At 42.5% G+C, this 19,099-nt stretch overlaps 1 protein-coding gene across 1 annotated transcript in view; it reads left to right on the top strand.

Moving 5' to 3' along the window:
• Positions 1-19,099, top strand: part of IGF2BP3 (insulin like growth factor 2 mRNA binding protein 3) — a 515,178-nt gene that overhangs the window by 177,404 nt on the left and 318,675 nt on the right. Inside the window, exons 4-5 of the mRNA XM_069211519.1 lie at positions 13,708-13,759; positions 13,850-13,913. Coding sequence (XP_069067620.1) covers positions 13,708-13,759; positions 13,850-13,913 — 116 coding nt within the window. The remainder of the gene's footprint in view (positions 1-13,707; positions 13,760-13,849; positions 13,914-19,099) is intronic.

Raw genomic sequence — 19,099 nt, 5'->3', positions numbered from 1 at the left:
CACCCCTTGCAGAAATTGTGTACTGCTGAGCTAAAGGTTATTTTGAGCACCCTCTACTAGATGAAGGATCTCTAAAGATAAAGATGGAGCAAATACTAGGATAAAGATTTTCATGAGGTACAGGACTGGCAACATCCTCTAATATGTGGAAAACTGCAATCCCTGTATAGAAGCACATATCTAATTTCTTTACTACGGCAACTTGACACACCTCTAGTTGTGTTTATTAGAACAATTGAATAGCTGCTCTAAGCTTATCATAGCTTATTACAGTTGAGTTCTGATGTCCTAATGCCTGCTGCCAGAAGCCAAGAGGAAAGGCAGGTCTGAGTGCATAAATTTGCAGTTTACAGGGCGAAAATGAAACCTGGCTTTTCTTCTTTTTCCCCCCTAGATACAGTGATCAGCTGAAATGAGATATTTATTGCAACATGTTAATTTTTTTGCACACTTTAGGTAATTATTGTAAAGACTGAATATATGTTTATGCACATTCTGAGCTACAGTTTTCTTTTTAAGATCTGACTTGTTTTAAACTTATTCTAATATTTTCTTGCATCAAATATTTAACTGCTGTTTTGTATGTGTAATTGTGCAATGCAGACTCTACTTTCATTTGTCTTGTCTGCGAATATCCCATCTCTTACATGGGAACGAGCAACATCTCTAAGATTTGTGGTTTGTGGAAAGGTTGATGCTGTGGTTATGTATTATAAGGAATAAAGTACCCCATTTAATACAATATATGGATATTAGAATCACCTCAGTGTTCCATGACCATCTGCTGTCTTCCTGTAGGTGGTAACAGAACTCTTTGGTGGCTTGCAACAACATCATTTTATATATGTTTGGGTTCTCTACCTCATAATGTGAAGATTGACTTGGCTGGCAAATATAAAGGTGTTTTTATTTTTAGGAGCTTGTTTTCAGGATTTTAATTGGCGTTTCTGGCCATCACTCGGAGTACCTACGCACAAGGGTGCAAGAGGTCCTTGTTTAAGTTTGAAGATGGAAATTCGGATCTAGTTTCCAAATGAAAAACCGGGGAAGCTGGTGGTCGAGCTGCAAGTCAAAGATATCTACAGATATGGGACCGCAAAAGGAATTTATCTGCAAGAAGACCCTTGGATCTAGTTACCACAAACTTGTCGGACCACTCTCGAGCACCAATCTGCCCTCTGATTAGACGTTCCCGTTAGATGTTCCGCCTTGACCGAAATGTTGTTGTTCAAACAGTAGTCCCAGAAGTTCTTGGGCAATTCCACGAGAATTTATGACTTTGTGCCTTCCAGTTGACTTGTGTACCTCAACACAAGAGGTTGTCCATCTTCAACAGCGCACAACAGCCGTCTCTCTCTTTGGTCCAACAATGCACCGTTAAGGAGCCTGCCATCGATTCCAAACAATTTATATGCAGGGATTGTTTCTCTGCGGACTGCTTGCGTCCAGTAAAGGAAGCGCCGCAACACACCCCCCATCTCGATTTGCTGGCTTCTGAATTGATGAGGTCCGGATCGGAGCCAAAAATGGCACGACCGTTCCAAGCTTCCATGTGGGTAAGCCACCAGCGCATTTCCGTCCTCACTTTGTCGTTGAGAAGAATCTGTTCCGAATACTGAAGGCCCTTGCGTAGGTGAAATACTTTGAGGCTCTGGAGGGCCCGGTTAATGTAGGGGGCCAGGAAATATGGCCTGGATTAAGGATGACAGGAGTCCCCCAATCCGCGCCACCTTGCGCTGTGAAGTTGAGGTCTTGTACAGGTTTTTCCTTAAGTCCCTGCGGACCTTAGATACCTTTCTGGAGTGGAGACTGAGGATTTTGTCTACCGAGTCGCTGACAAATCGCAGAAAGGTTGTCTGTCTGGATTGAGTGAGCAGTGATTTCTCCAAGTTTATAATGAACCCGAACCCTTCTAGGAGGGTGATTGCGTCCTGCAGCTTGTTTCGTAGGTGTACCGGGCATTGATTCATGAGTATATTGTCCAGATAGATTGAGACGGTAACCCAGAGAGCACAGATGTTCTATTACTGGTTTGAGTACCTTAGTAAAATACCACGGGGCAGAGCAGAGGCCGACCCCCCCCTGTCCCCCCCTCCCCACCACCACCTCAATTTCCATATTAAAAGGAGTCGTTAACTAGATTAGCCACAATAAAAAAAAATCCGATAGTCGTCTTAGTCATTATCTCAGAAGACTTTAGCGGAGGCGGTAGATGCATTTCAGCAGTTTTTTTACCACTTAAAAAGAGTGTTGCAGGTGATGAGAAGATTGATTTGCAGGATAGTTCTGATAACTTATTTTTGTGCAGCTCAGTCATTGTTTCCAGGGGTGCTGGAGTTTACGGCGAAAGAGCCTTTTTTGATTGAGTACAGAAGGCTTACTGGTGGGAGTAGAACAGGAGAATCCTCTTTTGATGAATGGAATGCTTTTTAACATTGCTGTGAAGATTTCAGGGGACAAAATAAGTTTACAAGCCTTTCAGAGAAGGCTCCAGAATGTCTCAGAGAATTTTGGGACCCATGTACAATAAAGAGGTATGTTGGAGCATGAAAGTGCTGGGTATATTGGTGCTTGGAGAGATATTGGGATCCCGCTGAGGCTTCTCAAAAAGATTTTATCAAAGTTTTGATCAAGTTTGAATGAAAAGGGATTTAGTTATAGAACAATAAATTTAGATCTGTGGTGGCTGCTGGTCCTATTCATGTTTATGGTTTGTTAATAGGAAGAGATGATTAGGTTTGCAGGGATATGAAGGAACCAAAACCGTGTAGACCTCCGAGATCAGTATATAATATTTTATGGGATGTGAATTTTATATTTAAGAAGCTAGAAGAGTGACCTTCAAATAGGTTTTTGTCCTTACAGCGGGTATCTAATAAGTTATCCAGTTTCCTATACCTGATAACTTTTACAAGGATTTCTGATGTGAAAGTTTTGGAGGTGAATGATAGGTTCAACTTTGAACTGTATAGTAACCGCAGTCTTTGTGTTTGACTACATAGTATTTGGAAGTTGTGAAGTACAATGAAGTATTCCTTCTAAATGTTAGAATGTGTTCTGCTGACATATGAGCCTCTAACCCCACACCATTTTCATGAATAAGTATTGACTGTCTGCAATTTGCTACCCTGAAGGTCAGGTGCTTAGCAGGTGTTCAATCTTATTGGTCTAATAGTCGGTCATGCCCAAGGATAGTTGAGCCAAAACTCTAGCTGATAAGAGGGACCTATGCTTGCCTGGTGTCTTCCGAGCTAGTTCCATCTTGGGTAACCACCTCTGTTAATTTCATTACCACTGCTTTCAGTCCTGAATTTTCTCAAACAATCAATGTTAGGTGTGGCAGTTTAGTTAGGTCAAAGGAAGCAAATTAAGACTACAGCACTCAGAATGCATTTGACTGGCACAGAAAATCTCAGGGCTGGGCACTGTGTAATGATGTGGAAATGTATCCCTGACAAGGGCAGAAGGAAGATTTCTTACAGGGTTGGGTGAAAAAGTGGTTGGAGGGAAAATGAACTTGTAAACGCACAACAGATGTTTGCATGAGCAAGTCTATATATGCATATTTGCTCGTGCTAAAATGCAGGTCATAAATATTTTGTAGTTGTATGATGTCCTGGCCAACTTCTGTAAATTCTGGTGAATTCATGAAAGCTGTTAATCTGCACTAATGAAAGGACAAATACGATGGGTGCACTTGTGACTCTTTCAACCAAAATATTGGTATTTTTTAATTAAAATTATATTTTTTTCTCTGTCGACTGGCAAAGAGCAGGATGCCATCACTCACACTGAAGCCAAAGTGCATATCTGCACAAGTAGTAGTTTAAATCAGCACCACCAGCGTTGTAGCTATGTGTGCCTTTTGAGAACAATATATATTTTTGCCAATGTTTGTCATAATGATGAGGGCCCGGAAGCTCCCATAGCTATAAAGTTGTAGAAAAACCATGTCAAAACATAACACACATTGACAAAACCAAAAGTCTGACCACCAGTGTCAGACCTTGTCTTTGCCAATGCCTGTTCATTTTCATAATCCTGTTAACTTGTTACCTGATAATCTATTATGAATGATTTTTTGAAAAACTAGCATTCATTAGTACATTTTACTAAATGATGCTTCATAGAAAAGTTCCCTAAAATTTCACAGTAGTTTAGCAAAACGTTTTTTTCCTAGTTGCTTTCAAAATAAACTGTTCACAAAAAAAATGCAAAGTACCATCAATTTGGATTCTAAGTATTTGCAAAACCTTGAAACTAGTCAGAGCATTAAATTCAAATTCTATTTTATTTATGATTTGGAACTCAGCTGAGGTCCACATAATATGCACCATACAACAAAACTTTAGTCATTATCACTATTTACACCTAAAGACAAAAAATAAATTTATGCAATAAAAAGTTGTATCAAGACGCTACGCAATGTTGTCTATCCTTATAATTACACGCTACATTACTAAAATAAAAGCACCAAGGGAGGAAAAAATACAGATACTCGCACCAGTGCAATTAAAATATCAGAATTAAAATATTTAAGGCTTTTAAAACAATACCCGCTGTATATAACTGCAAGGTGTAGAGTGCCAAAGTATAAGTAGAACACAATATGTAGAAGAGAGGAATACCAAAGACATACGGTCTTAAAACAGAACCTGTTGAACCATAAAATTACAGATATATACATGTACGAGGAACAAAAACTTTCATGGGCCAAACTCGAATCAACTTTTCGTGTTTAATCGTGAGGAGCCTTGATATCTTTGCCCCATAATATTATTATTGGCGAGTTAAAGCAATAGACATTTTATTAGGCCTTGCCAAGCGACTTGCCAAGTGCTCTTAAAATAAGTTTAAAAAACATTTGACAAAATTAAATATTTTGAAACAAAATCTTTTGTTAGGAGGATCATACAGGGCTTGGAGGAAATCAGGCACCGACAACAAAGAGAGCTGAAGACAGATTGGTTTTAGCCATTTACGTCGAAATGAGGCAAGAGATGGACAGACAAATAAAACGTGGATTAGGTTTTGAGATTCCGCCAGAAAGAAGTTAGACTCTTTTGCTGTTCTGTGCCATTTCGCCAGTAGTGTATTCAAAGGGAGCAATTCCTGGCGAAGCAGCATCCAAAAGTGCCTAACACTGAGGAATATTCCATGTGAAGTAAGGTTGCAATTTTGTTGTTATTAGATTATTGACTATATTCCCAAAATAACTTTAATTTACAGCTCTCAATATCTAAGCGAAAGCTTAATATAGCAAAATAACTACGCTCCAGGTCCAGCTTTTCAAGGGCATTGGAGAAGTTCTTACAAAAGGCATATTTGGCCTTGCTATTGTCTAAAAAGAGTTCTTTCTTTAATATTGATCTTATGAAGTTTTCCTTGCTCTTTAGACTTGAGGCGGCCAACGAATAACCCCCGCACATTTCAAACCTTAAAGCCGCCACAGACACTGACGTATTAACAGACAATAGTTTTCTAAGAATTTTGCCTTCTGACTGATTCAAGAACCACCATTTTGAAATATCTGGGTTCCACCCCATATAGCAGGGATGCAGGAATTTTGACTCGATACGCAGATAAGATATGAAAAATGCTTTCTGCCTGTGGCTGTGTATAGGGCCCCCAAACCAGGCTACCTGAAATTCGGCCTTTAATTTATTTGTGGCAATATGGGCAACATCCCTAAGGTTCCCGCTGACTATTTTCCCTAAGAAGGGATAAGATTTCACAATTTCTAAGTTTTGCCTACCCAATGTCCAATGGTAATCTGAAAAAGTCATATTTTTTCCCCCAGAAAACAGAGAACCTTACTTTTTGAAACATTGATCTTGAAATAATGGCAGTCAGAATATTTTGATAAGTGCTGCAAGCGGTTCTGTGGACCTTTAGGGGTTAAATCGAAAATTATAATGTCAGCATATAGCAGACAGCAAATTGGGCGCCGACCCAATAGTGGGGGGAAACCCTTGCCCTGGGACGAAAAGGAGGGGAGACCTGAAATGTAGAGGGGAAAAAAGCAAGGGAGCCAATAGGCAACCCTGTTTTAACCCGTTAGATGTAGATATCTTATGGGATAGACCTCTGTCGCCCCCCCAAAAGGATTCTACACCAGGTATTGCTGTGGAGAGCTATTACTAACTCAAGGAGGGATATAGGTATCCCCAGACTACATAGCTTGGCCCATAATATCTCTTTCTACTTTATCAAAAGCAGTGGAAAAGTCTATGAAGGTGGCATATACCACCCCAGCTTTATTTTACATATTTTTCTGATGTAATTTGTAGCACAGAGATATTATCCAGGGTACTATGTTTACGCCTAAATCCATATTGTTCCAAGGGGATGATAATATTCTCCTCTGCCCATAATGATAGTCTAGAAAGCAGACATTTGGTAAAAATTTGGCCCACAGCATCAAGGAGGGCAAGCTGATGACCAGATCGGTCGCCCTTTTTTAAATAAGGGTACAATGATACTACTGACCCATGAGGAAGGAATACATCTAGAAAGGTAGTATCTACTAAAGACCACACCTAAGATCTTACACCAAGAACTCCTGTCCTGTTATATGACTGATATGGGAAGTTAATCAGGCCCAATGCAGCAGAAGAGCGCATATCGCGAATAGCACATTTAATCTTTAATCTTTTATTGACTGAGGAAAAGGAGTATATATTAATGAGTTTTCAGGGGGCGGGTGGGAGATAGGGAGGGAGGGACAGAGGGGTGGCAGAAGAACGAATTCTCAACCCATAGCCTTTACCCACTAATGCCCTTTGTAGCAGCTTCCTGGAGCTGAATCCAAAGCCTACCCCAGATTCTTTTGCGAGGTGGGCCTTCAACTGCTTCTTTCTCCTTTTCAAAAGGACGACCCTAGCATTCCTTTCCTCAGCGAAAACTGGGCCCTAACCAAGTTATTTATTTCTCTATTTAAATCAAGCAGTGCACGGGGGATCAGGGGATAGTTTTCCGGACTACTTTTTCCCTCCATACGAGGTGTTAACCACCAGCTGCTTCATGAGATTAGAGAAATATTGCAATTCCATCCCCTCCCAACTAATCAAGACAGCAACAATGGGTGCTAATATCACTGAAACACCTGCAACCCTCTTAAAGTACCACTGGGACCTCCCTGTCTTATTAACAAAACTCTGGGTAAACCCACCAGACTTTCGGGAATCTAGTGACAATGTGGACGTTTCAAGAGTGATAAGAAGCAAGTTATGGTCACTATAGTGGGTGCTTATAATCCTAAGGTCTTCCAATAAACAATATGACGAATATCCAAGTACTAAATAATCTAGAATGGCCATTCCCCCCGGGGATATGTGTGTAAGGAGGCGGGAGAATCTGAGGAGGGCCTGCCATTGGCAATGCTACTTTTTTTTTTTTTTTAAAGAAGACTGAGGAGAAGTTTACCTCTTTTGTTGGTTTTAATTAAGAGGGAAAACCCAGGCTGGAATACGAAGCACTATTTCTTTCTACACATTTGATATAAGGCAGAGTTGGAAATTTTACAGTTTAGGTCTCCCATTAGTACTATCAATGGCGGGAGCTCAGTATCTAGGGTGCCTCAAGAAAGGCAAAAACCCTTTCTCTGGGGGCACATAACCATCAATTAGTAACAGTGAAGTGGGGCCTTGCGCGGAATTATGCAATTGAATGGATAGGGCCATGAAGTGGCTACTGGGGTCTTTATAGCAGGAATAATCCCATTTAAGTGTTAGACAGTAGACAAGCTACCCCCCCTCTTAGCATGTCCCCTTCGTGACAAAGAGGCCTTACAATCAATGACAAAATAGTTGTCCCACGATAAGTCTGTCTGACCAAGTCTCCTGTAAGCAAATAAAATCCTGTTTAAGTGTGTTAAGATAATTTTTCCCTGCTAAATTTTACTCCAGCTGCATTCCAGAAAATAATTTTTAATCCTCTATTAGGAAGAGGGGTGGAGTGGGTCCCCACTCTTGAGCAAGGGCACCCGGAAGCCAACCCCAGTGATTCTGGACATAAGTGGCTGGATGAATAGATACAGGTTGTATCTCCTGCAGTAACACCTGTCTATCATTCCCTGTTAGGGAGACTTTAAGAGCCTGTAGATCTAATCTAGATCTGTACATGGTAAAATCAGTACCTTCAAAGTGGCCAGGGGATTGGGGCCTTTTAGGGCCTTTAGTCACAGCCTTTACCCTGCCAAAAGCAGTATAGGACAAGAGCGGGATCACATCAATCCCCAACACTGCAGAAAATCAGCGTAGGAGAGGACAGGGTTAGCCGCGTGCAGAGTGTGGAAGGCGATCCTAACCCTGAAGCCACCATTAATCACCAGTAGGGTGACAAGGTCAATATCACAGTTAGTGATGTGTTTCAAAGAACTGGATTCCCAGAAGCATCTTAACAAGGTGGACATATTTAAGATTAAATCAGCATCAAAGATAGGAAAAAAGTCTTATCTGAGAGTCCATATAATAAGGTGCTCCTTCCCTAGACAAAGGGAAGGACGAATCATTAGAAACTGCCTCCTGTCTGGAATGCAAGAATGGAGAGGCGGTTGGATTCAAGGCTGGAATGTAGGTGAAGTCCGTTTTATGCTCACTTTCGGGCGCTCTTTTAGACATGTTGGGCCATCGCGGAGAGAGCAGACAGAACTGCTTCATGTGGTGTTCTGTGCGAACTTTAGGTGAAATAGTCCCATCAGTTATATCGGGGAAAAGTACTTTTCTTTTTTTTTTTTCCTGCGAATACGTTGCTTTAATTTCTTCGATCTCTTAGAGTTTTTTCCACCGTTAAAAATATTTCCCATCTTAGGTTCATCTCCCAAGGATAACGCGGAGGGAGAAATTATGGGCCCACTTTTTTGATTAACACCTCTTTCAAAGATGGGGAATTCCTTCAAAGGGGGCTGGTTACACTTCACAGAGTAATTACCCTTCAGCGTAGGAGGATCAAAGATAAATCTAATAAAGTCCACCGGACTACCCGGTAACGACTTTGTCTCACTAGGGCGGTTGCGTTGGGCGCTTCCAGCTTGAGTACATACATCCTCGCACGTGCGCTGCCTTTGGGGTGCCCTAGGGGGAACCCAGGAAGGCCTCTGATCTTTAAAAAATTGCAAAGAAGCAGCGTTGGGCTGAATAGGATCTAAAAGTTAAGCCACCCTTTTATCTTTAGTCAACTCCACTAAAATTGCTGTTACGGAGTCAAGAATGCAGTCTGAACCCCCTACAAATTTCTCCAGGAGCTTTAAGATTGAGGCAAGAAGGTTTTCCAAGTTAAACAGAGGCTGACAGCCTAGCCTCAGATTCCTTGGGTTGAATAGGCTGTATTCCACTTGCTTCTAAAGCCTGCGTCGCAGACAAATGAGAATGAATCTATAGCGAAACTTGTAACGAGGGTGTACTATTAAACAGCTCCTGACTGGTTGAAGTAGGTAAGCACTTGGACCTGGAAACCACAGATGAAGGCGAGAGATCCTTAGCCTGGGGCTGTAACTCTGAAATAAATCAGGGTCCAGATCCGGCAGCAGGAAGTCACAGGGACCAATAGCAACCGACGCTGTTGATGAAATGGCATTACTTTCCCCAGGACTTTTCTGAGCCAGGTCGGCTTGAGTAGAAGAACTGACTGGCCAGGTAGATGTAGGGGAGGGACAATGCTGTGGCCCCTGCGAACGCCCTGCAGGCCGAGCGGTCTTTGCAGACTTCGCAAAGGATGATAAAAAGCCCTGTTCCAAGGTCTTAATCCTCTTTTCTGGCTTAATTCTGCCTGATAAGACTCCTTTGAGAGCTCCCCTGGGAGCTCCCTTGGAGGCCCTCCAGAAGACTCAGTATCCAGAGTTGCGATGTGGAGGGCTTCGCCTTTTGTTTCCTGTATTGAGGTGTTCTCTTTTCCCCCAAAAGGTAAATAGTTGCTTCTGCGACTGACCCTTCAGCAAAAGTGCAGGTTTAGCCTTGTTCCGTTTGGAGTTGGATTTGGTTTTTAAGCAGGATCTACCTGGCAGCAGACGGCCTGAGCAGAGCTTCTTCATGGTCATCGTAAAGACTACCCCCACTAGGGGCACGAAAAGGCTACTATAGGTGATTTGCGGCTCGGGCGAAGCAAACAAGGTCAATCTTGCACAGTCGTCACCCTCTTAACCAGTTTCAACAGCTGCTTCACCAGCTGACCCAGCCTAGCCTGACTTAATGGCATCCAGCAACAGCCTCCAGCTGCCTGCTGCTCCTCTGCGCGCTCAACTCTCTGCTGCGTCTGCTATCTCCACCGATGCGCTGTGCCGGCTAAGCTCAGATCCTACCCTCCTCGCAGTGTCGTAGGCGTGGGCAGGAGCGCCGTGAGGAGAGGCTGGGTCTTGAAAGCAAAGGCCTTCTCAGACGGCAAACGGGCTGAACTGCGGGAGGCATGCGCTGCTTGCTGTCGTGAGGCTCCCCAGATGTGCAGGCGAGCCCCGGTGTACTGTGCCGGTTGGAGTGCACCGCTTGCTGCTGCTGCAGTCAAGCTCCCCAGATGTGCGGATGAACTCTGGAGCTCTGGCGGGAGGGGTGCGCCAGTCGGTCCACTTTCCTGCTGGGTCCACAAAGGAGAGCACTAGGGCTCCAGCAGAGAGGTATCATGCGCCGCTAGACTCTCCCTGCCTTTCCTGACTCGTCTGAGCTGCGTACATTTCAGGTTCACTGGAAATGGCCGATCATTATATGAAGCATCATATTGGTTAACATTGCAAAAGTTTGTATACATTTTATAGTGGAACCACTGCCAGTAGAGCAGTCTGAGGCTTAGAACATTTCTTTCAGTCCTTCTCCCCATATAATAAAGCCTTTGCATTAATGAAACATAAATGCAAGTTTGAACAGCATTAACATATGAGAACAAATATAAATTTAAGTGCAGACAATGCCCTTCCCTGATCCATACTGTAGTGGAAACTGGCAGCCAAATGGTTTGTGCTGCAGTGGAGGGGGTTGGTCATACTTAGCCCAAGGACAACATAGAACTGACAACTTGTTGTCCTTGACCCCAAACAATACGTCCTGAACGTTGGACTATAGGAATTCCACATCCCTGTCATGGATCCTTCTCTGGGCTTGTGTATGGGTGCTGAAAATGTTCATGATAGACTGTAATCCTTCTGTAAGAGGATGAGACTCCACGTGGCATTCTTTTCAGGCCATCACATTTAAAATGAAGAGCAAGTCCAACCAAGATGCAGCACTAAAACTGGCACTTTTGAGATCAGCAGTGCGATATCTGTTCTATCCTAGACAGAGGATCCTGCCTATTGGTCGTATTCAGCATGTCTGTTGCCTACAACAATGTAAATCGCCTGTCTCCTATGATCACCTTCAAGGATAACGTAAACATTAATGGTATAATTCTTAATTGACTCTGTTCTTACCTGAACAGTAGGTCTCGACTAATAAAGAACATCTGCTTCTCTTACAAGACCCCCCTGAAAGGATCAATGTCTCCTAAGGATCAGTGTTGTCTCCCACTATCTAGGATCGAACTCGAACCACTAGCCTACTCTCTAAGCCTATCACACTTCAACTACCTTGTCTATGATGATGATACTAGGATTTATGTAAAGAATTGCTCTGTACAGTACATTAAAACCATATCAGAAACTTTGACTATGATTCACTCCTCGTCTGCCTCAACCAATGTCTCCTCATCTCTCTCCCGGTTGATATTATACGCCTGAACTCCAAGCCCAGCATTGTGCACCCTACAAAATCACTTTTTTTACAATGAATATTTCACCCTACAAGATCATATCAATAAACCACCCGAATGTGCTCAGGTGCAGCATAAAGTATTGAAAGAAATCAGAAAAGTAATTCCATATCATTTCAGACACATTAGCACCTCAGGGTGACTAGACGCGTCTCTAGCACCAAAGACATTGATGTTTGTTCCCCTCTGAATCTCAAACACTGGGCTAGAAAGTGTAACCTCCTGTGTGGCTTTGTTGAACTTAAATTCACTTTTGTTTCTACTTATCTTTTTTTCCCTTTAACCTATTTTGTGCAGCCACGTCCATTTGTTTACCTCTGGTGAACTGTTCAGATTGACCCCCTTGTTTTCCCATTAACTGACTGTTCACTTTTCTTTGTTCAAAACTGTTTGCAACTGTAAAAAAGGTGCTCTTGTTACCTGAGGTCTTGTTGGTGCTACTAAAAAGTAAACTGTGGAAGAAAAATGCTTTACGTATTAGTACATATGTAGAGGAATGAGCTGCTGCAGAAATTAAGGATCTCCCTTGAAATGAGCTCAAAACTCTGTTTAAGCTTGTAGTTTTGTGTCATTCTAACAGTTTAGTGTCAGCGCTCGGATACCCTTGGGTTTTGGTACATAATAAATTCTTATGACTGGCTATGTCTTGTGACTTTTGATGGACTGTAACTTTTGACGGAGTGTGACTGACAATGCACATGTAAGGCTTTTTCCTTCAACAGAACACTGTCAGTATACCATATATATTTGCGATTCATCTTGTATTTTATAGTTGGGTAAATTCATTAGCACATTCACCTTGTTTAGAGATAGATCGTCTGATCTGTTTGAATTCTAAGGTTATGGGATGACAGTGATTCCCTCCAGATTATTTACTCGCTTCTCACATATAATTTCCAGGGCACTTACCTCATATCTGTGAAGCAGGCATGCCAACTATTTTGCACGTTAATGTGAAGGACACTTTAAAAGAAACCCTCTCGGGATCCAACAACTATTTTTCTTACTACCAGGTTGTTGCACCCGTGCTGGATTTATTATTGACCCTTAGTGACAGACTAATTAATAAATTAATCTTTTTGCGCAAAAAAAATGTAGTGTGCTACAACTCTGTAATGGATTTATTTTATGAATCTGCAAAGTTACTCAAACTGACAATTTCAAGTGGTACTTGGAGCCAGACATAAATAGAACTCCAGTGAGCTTCATTCAGATTTGAATGAAACCAACTAGGGCTTCATAGCTGTAAAGAATCAAGCGTCCGTGGAAAAATACAGCGGGCGAAGGAATTGTGTGTGCCCCTTGAGTATTAATCATTTTGTCATGGCGGTCACATTGTGGTTGCATTTCTGGCTTAAGTTATGCAGGATAGAGTAGCCCACCTAGAGGTCCAAATATCTGTGTCACAAACCACTTACTGAATCACCCTACCCAGGAGGCCCTTGCGGGCCTGCATCCACAATCTTTGCAAAATAACTGCAATACCTGAACGGGCAGGGCTAGGCAATACAGTGTTTTTATGTACCTATTCTTGACACAGGACTCTAATAGAATTTTTTTTTTTTCCCCTTGCCCCTTTTGCGTCCGCCCCGGCCCCCCCCCCCCCCCCCCCCCCGGGTAGGTTTTGGCGGATGATAGGAGAAGAATGTGTAGTTAATGAAATGAACAACACACCAAAATTGTCCTTGAATAGGAAGCATAGTAGTGCTAGTTCTCCTTGTCCAGGGTACCCTTTTGCTGACACACTTACACATTTATAGAAGTGTCAGTATAAAGTGTCTGCCAGAACCTGTCCATTTAAAGCACTGCTACATCACATCTGTTCAGTTTTATCAACGTCTTCATAAACTGTATGTTTTTTGTTTGTATGGTTGACCTTTGTTCAAATCGTAGTTCTGCTGTTGAATTAATTCCAAGAGTTTAAACATCTCTAACATTAATTTTCTCTCATTTCTTCCCACCTTCCTTTGATAGGTTTTGGATAGTTTGCTAGCACAGTACGGAACAGTGGAGAACTGTGAGCAAGGTACCGGTGTATTTACTTTCAAACCTTTTTATTTTACAGTTAATACATACACACATTGGTAATTGTTACCGTCTTGCATTTTCCTTACAGTAAATACAGAAACCGAAACCGCAGTAGTGAATGTAACCTATGCTAATAAGGAAAATGCTAGACAGTAAGTATTTTATTTACCCTCTTCACATGAGCAACGTGACTGTAGCAATTACTCTGTAAATCTGATGTTTTGCACTTACGCATTTGTTTTTGCAGTTGGGCTTTGCCTAATAGGGGTTCCTGTTTGAACCTTTTAAATATTGCACACCACTAGCGTTCCTGAAATCCATTGCTTTTCTTAATATTGAAAAAAATCGGTCAATTTATAAAATGTTTTAGTTTTTAATGAGGCTGTAGACTAAGCCTTAAGTAGTGTCTGAACACTACACAAGAATTTACAGCTGATTAGTCTAGACAAATGCATGTGTATTGTCAGGTGTTACGTTGCCCTCTCGCAACAAGAGGCGAGTCCGTCAGACGAGTTCCGAAAGTTTATTGGCTATACAAGGCAAAGCAACAGACCACCAATCGGGACAGCTCTGCTCAAACTGCCAGGTTTGGAAACCTGCACTCATCTCAGTATAGATGACATCAATACTATCCAGGGATGCGAACCCACAGCACAATGCAGATTATAAAGATAAGCATCCACAACACATCCCTCTTCCATCCTATATAGCAGAAAATAAAAACAGGAAAAGGAAAAAGAATTCACATCTTTTGGACGAAAGGGGAAAACACAGTTCTCTTGAAAAAGGATCAACACAAAAGCGGGGCACAGTGTTCATTTCGTAAACTCTGGATAAAAGACATTACAGCTTCACTTCACCTCATAGTCTTGACTCCGTGGAATTTGTCTTGTGAGTCTGTGATTACAGGTCTTAACAGTCTGAACTGTAGTATTTTTCCTAGTGCGCCATTCATCTCATATAAGCAGGTTTTATAATGAAGTTGATCAACGGACAGTCTTTATTCTATATGCTCCTTCAGCCAGTCTCGTACTTAATCAACCACAACTCAACTAGGCAGGTTCGAGTTTTGACTTGCCAAGTCTACTGTCAAACAGCAAAAAATATATTTTCAGTTCTTTTGTCACAATTTGGAGTACAGTGATGGGCCCAACAAGTCTTTCACAACACTTCCCTACGGGAAAACCTTGAATCAAAAGCTCTCTGGACCCACAATTTAACCACCCTGTTCATTTGCTCTGCTAATCCAATGACCTTGTGTGAATCGAGCCATGCACACATTCCTTTTTTAAATAAATTATTAAAATAAAATCACACATCTGTCAGCACAAATTAAAAACTGTCTGACTGTACTCTTAGGCACACATTCCCAGACAGATTACTCCTTGAGAAACTAAATTCCTGTCCTAGTATGTTCTTGACTAACCCATTTGGTTACTGCCTGTTTTGACATGCTCATTATACAGCACTCATTGTACATCATGGGTTCAAAAGTCCCAAAATGTCAAACCCTAATTTTATTTTGATTCCTGTGGTAATTTCCAATTTAGGTAAATTATGCTGAGTGTCTTGCTTTGTTTTGACTTTACTTGCACACAGAGTGGAGTTTCTCACCATTTGCTCAACTTGGCAATCTATGGACAGCCAGCAGTACAGTAACTTCGGTTAAAATACTTCTCAAGTGACCCCACCTCCCCCAACCCCTCCTTCCCCCATGTGCTGAGTTAAACTGGTCTCAGTTCTTTAGGAGTCACTAATTTAGCAACCCTACAGTGCTTCTCCATTGATACACAATTCCTGTTGCGCGTTCAACATTCCTTTTAGGGTTCAGTGAGTTCTCTCAGACCATCCCTTGACTATGTGCTCCTTAATTTAGCAAATGTCACCACTCTTTCTGGCATCTTCTCTTACTCATCAATAGCATTTTCTTCGACCCAATTAATTGTTGTAAGTGCATCAGTTCTCAGCATAACTGCAATTGTTAGTCATGACATAATTGACTGCTCCATTGTGCACCCCAGGGAAGTAGTCTACATGAAAAATAAACTCTCCTAAACCTTCAATCCATCTTTAAAACCTAGGTGTGGTGCTGACCGTTCCTTGCTAGGAAATATTTGGACCAGTGAACGTTGATCAGACCTCAATATGAAGTGTAACAGCATAGGAGAAATGTGAAATGTTGCACAAGCCAAGCGCAGTTTAGCCACAGTCCATAACTTTATACTCGCTGATGGAATAGTGTTCTGTCGCACCCCCATACAAGAGTGGAAGGGAAGAGTCCTTCATTTCTTCATCAATCACTTGTGACAGCTTTGCACTCAGTCTTCTCAAGCTGGCAGCAGTAGAAGTCAATAACGTTCGTTTGTGTATGTCAAAATGTTCAAGGGTGGGCATGCGGTGTCCTTTTTCATTAAGTTAAAAATCTCTTTGCGCTCGCCAGGCCACTTAAGGCTACCCTTCAGAAGAATGCCAAGTTTAAGGAATGTACATCACAGGCAAAGTTTGTAATGACTTTAGCTTAAAATTGAAGCAGACCTAGAAATTATCTTATTTTGTTATGATCAGAAGGGAGAGGAGCCTTCACTATACTCTCTGCTAAGTATAACATGCGGCGTTCTTCACCAGAGTATGCCTCAGATGTCACTGTTAATTTAGAAATTTCATTTTTCTTTTCTCCATGTGAGGACAGACTTTTCCAATATACCTAGGGATTCTGTCATGATCTTTGCCACCTTTACCAAAAATCGTTAGGTCATCCTGGAAAAATAGCACTTGAGGTATGTCTTCCAAGACAACTCATCACCTTCTGGAAGCAGGCTGCATGATGAACCTTTAAGCTCCCAGAGATGTGACGAAAGAAATGAGGTGGCCAAAATCCTAATGTAGTATGACTTGGTGGTACTCTGACAAATCCATGACATTAAATAGATGTGCACTACTAAGCACTTTCTAAATATTATGAAATGGCTGGCGGTCAGCCCATGCATGTCTGTTAAGGCCATGTAAATCAGCACAAATGCTTAAAATTTTGCCACCATCTTTGGGAGCCAGAACTTGAGGGCAAGCCACTCTGAAGATTCAGTCTCTTCTATGACTCCTGACTTAAGTAATCTTTGAATTTCATTTTTGAGTTATGCTATCATTATATGTTAAAAAAACATTTCTGACTTTGAGAACTGAGGGTACACCACTACTTTTGAGTATGATGTTGTGGTCAAAACCTTTGAGTAACCCCAAATTTATTCCTCAAGCAACCTCGGCCACCCCCCCCCCCCCCCCCCAAAAAAAAAACTTAAAAACAATTGGGATGTAAGGTGATCCTAATATCGCATCAGCTCCAACCCAGCAGTTACTTGACATTTTTCCCTTCTGTTCCAAGGTCACAAAGTAGATTTTTCATTATAGTATCGTATCCAAGCAGTGTGAATATCCAATGACAACCAAGCAATCTTGTCTTGTTCAAAATGCTTTTTCAGAATTCTCATCCCCCACCTTACGGCCTGGTGACCCCAAATCTGCCGTGGCCACAGCTTTACTGTCACCAATCATGAGTTCACACTCCGGCATCACAGCAGGTTCACAGTGCACTCCGTTCTTTTCTGACTCGCAGCTATTTTCTTGTCTCAGTGATACCCTCCACACTATTTTACTCCCCTTACAGACTCTGGCGTAATGGACCCTTTTTCCACAGATCCTACCGGTGGAGCTAAAGACATAACATCCTGGGTTATTGGACGTATCTCTGATGCTGCTGCACCTAACACTTGGTGCTTTCTCTTGGACCTGGCCCTTTTTACAGGGTCATCCCCAAACGTTTTGCCTTTTTCCTCCTATTTTTTTCTGACCCTTTTTGTTGACATTGGGATGCAGGGCACTTTACTACTGCTGAGCAGTGCTAAAGTGCTTGTGCTCTCCCTTCTAAACCTGGTAGGACTGGCTTGCACCTGATTGGCTCATTTGATTTACCAACAAGTCCCTTGTACAGTGGTATCCCTAATATCCAGGGCCTGTAAATTAAATGCTACTGGTAGGCCTGCAGCGCTGCTTGCGTCACCCACAGAAGTAGCCTTTTAAACCTGTCTCAGGCCTGCAACCGAGAGTCTGTGTGCGCAGTTTACTACTACAGGGACCTGGCATCTAAATTTACTTGCCAGGCCTGCAACTCCCCTTTTACTACATATGTCGCCCCTAAGGTAACATTAAGCTAGTCCTATGGGCAGGGTGCTGTGTATGTAAAAGGTAGCACATATGTCTTTGTTCTACATGTCCTAGTAGTGACAAACAACCCATATAGTTTCTCACAAGTGCTGCTCCTCTCATAGGATTGCATTGAAATGCCCTACGAGGGGTGGAGTAAGCATGTTTGGTATGTTTGGTATGGTTGAAATGGTAGTGAGAAATGCCACTTACTGTTGGTGGATTTTATATTAGCATTCTAGAAATGCAAGTTCTAGAAAGTGCTTATAACTATTGTATTTTGCAGCTTGACTCCAAGCCACGTCTGAGGCAGAGTGACAGCTGGGCTTTGTGTGTACTTTTCAGACAGCCAGTACACAAGGAGGGTGGAGGTGTCACAAGTGCATCTGATTATTGAATGGTCTTCCTGGGCTGGGAAAGGTAGAGGCGGGACACAACTGCATCTATAAAGGTTGAGCCCTGGCCTCACAAAGGGCTCATCCCACCCCCCTTTTTTGCTGATGCCTGGAGCCAGTGCTAGAGGATAAAGGGGACATTCCTGGAACTAGTTAGTGCTGGTTGGAACCTCCTCTCACCCGTTGTGGAAAATTGGTATAAGTACAGGTGGTTGTCCACCACATTTTTAGAGCAGTGTTTGGACTGGTGCCTGAACCTCTGCCAGAGGGACTGCCTGACTGCGCAAGTGACTCTGAACTGCTCTTTTGTTGGCCTGGTGATTGCTGGGTGGCCTAAAAGACTCATCTGGATTGCTTTTCTACATGTTGCCCTACTGTCACTTCCCCTGACTCTGGACTGCCAAGGTTCTGGGGGAGTTAGAAGGAACCTCCACTTGAACTTCTGGTTGTGTGCTGGCCTGTTGGCCCCCTCCTGCTGGCCCATCTGAACCCTCTGTCCCCTCCGGTGCCTCCCGAGAAACCCAGTATATAGGGGGAGTGCTGTATCCTGCTCCTTCGCCCTTCACACAAACTAGCGCATGAACAGTGCATGATTTCCTCCTCTTTGCAGAGCGTGAGGAGCGCTCCTCTTTTCATCCCTACAGCTCAGGTAGAATGCTTCACTTGACTGGCTTTCGAGTTTTCTTTTTTTCTGTGAGTCTCCTGCGTCACAGGAGCAGTTGCTAGGAGTCCCACTAGACAGCGCA

This window comes from Pleurodeles waltl, chromosome 10 (genome assembly GCF_031143425.1).
Source record: "Pleurodeles waltl isolate 20211129_DDA chromosome 10, aPleWal1.hap1.20221129, whole genome shotgun sequence".
In the NCBI taxonomy this organism is placed as follows: Eukaryota; Metazoa; Chordata; class Amphibia; order Caudata; family Salamandridae; genus Pleurodeles; species Pleurodeles waltl.
The sequence above is the reverse complement of the archived record's forward strand: the minus strand, read 5'-3'. Positions and strand labels throughout refer to the sequence as shown.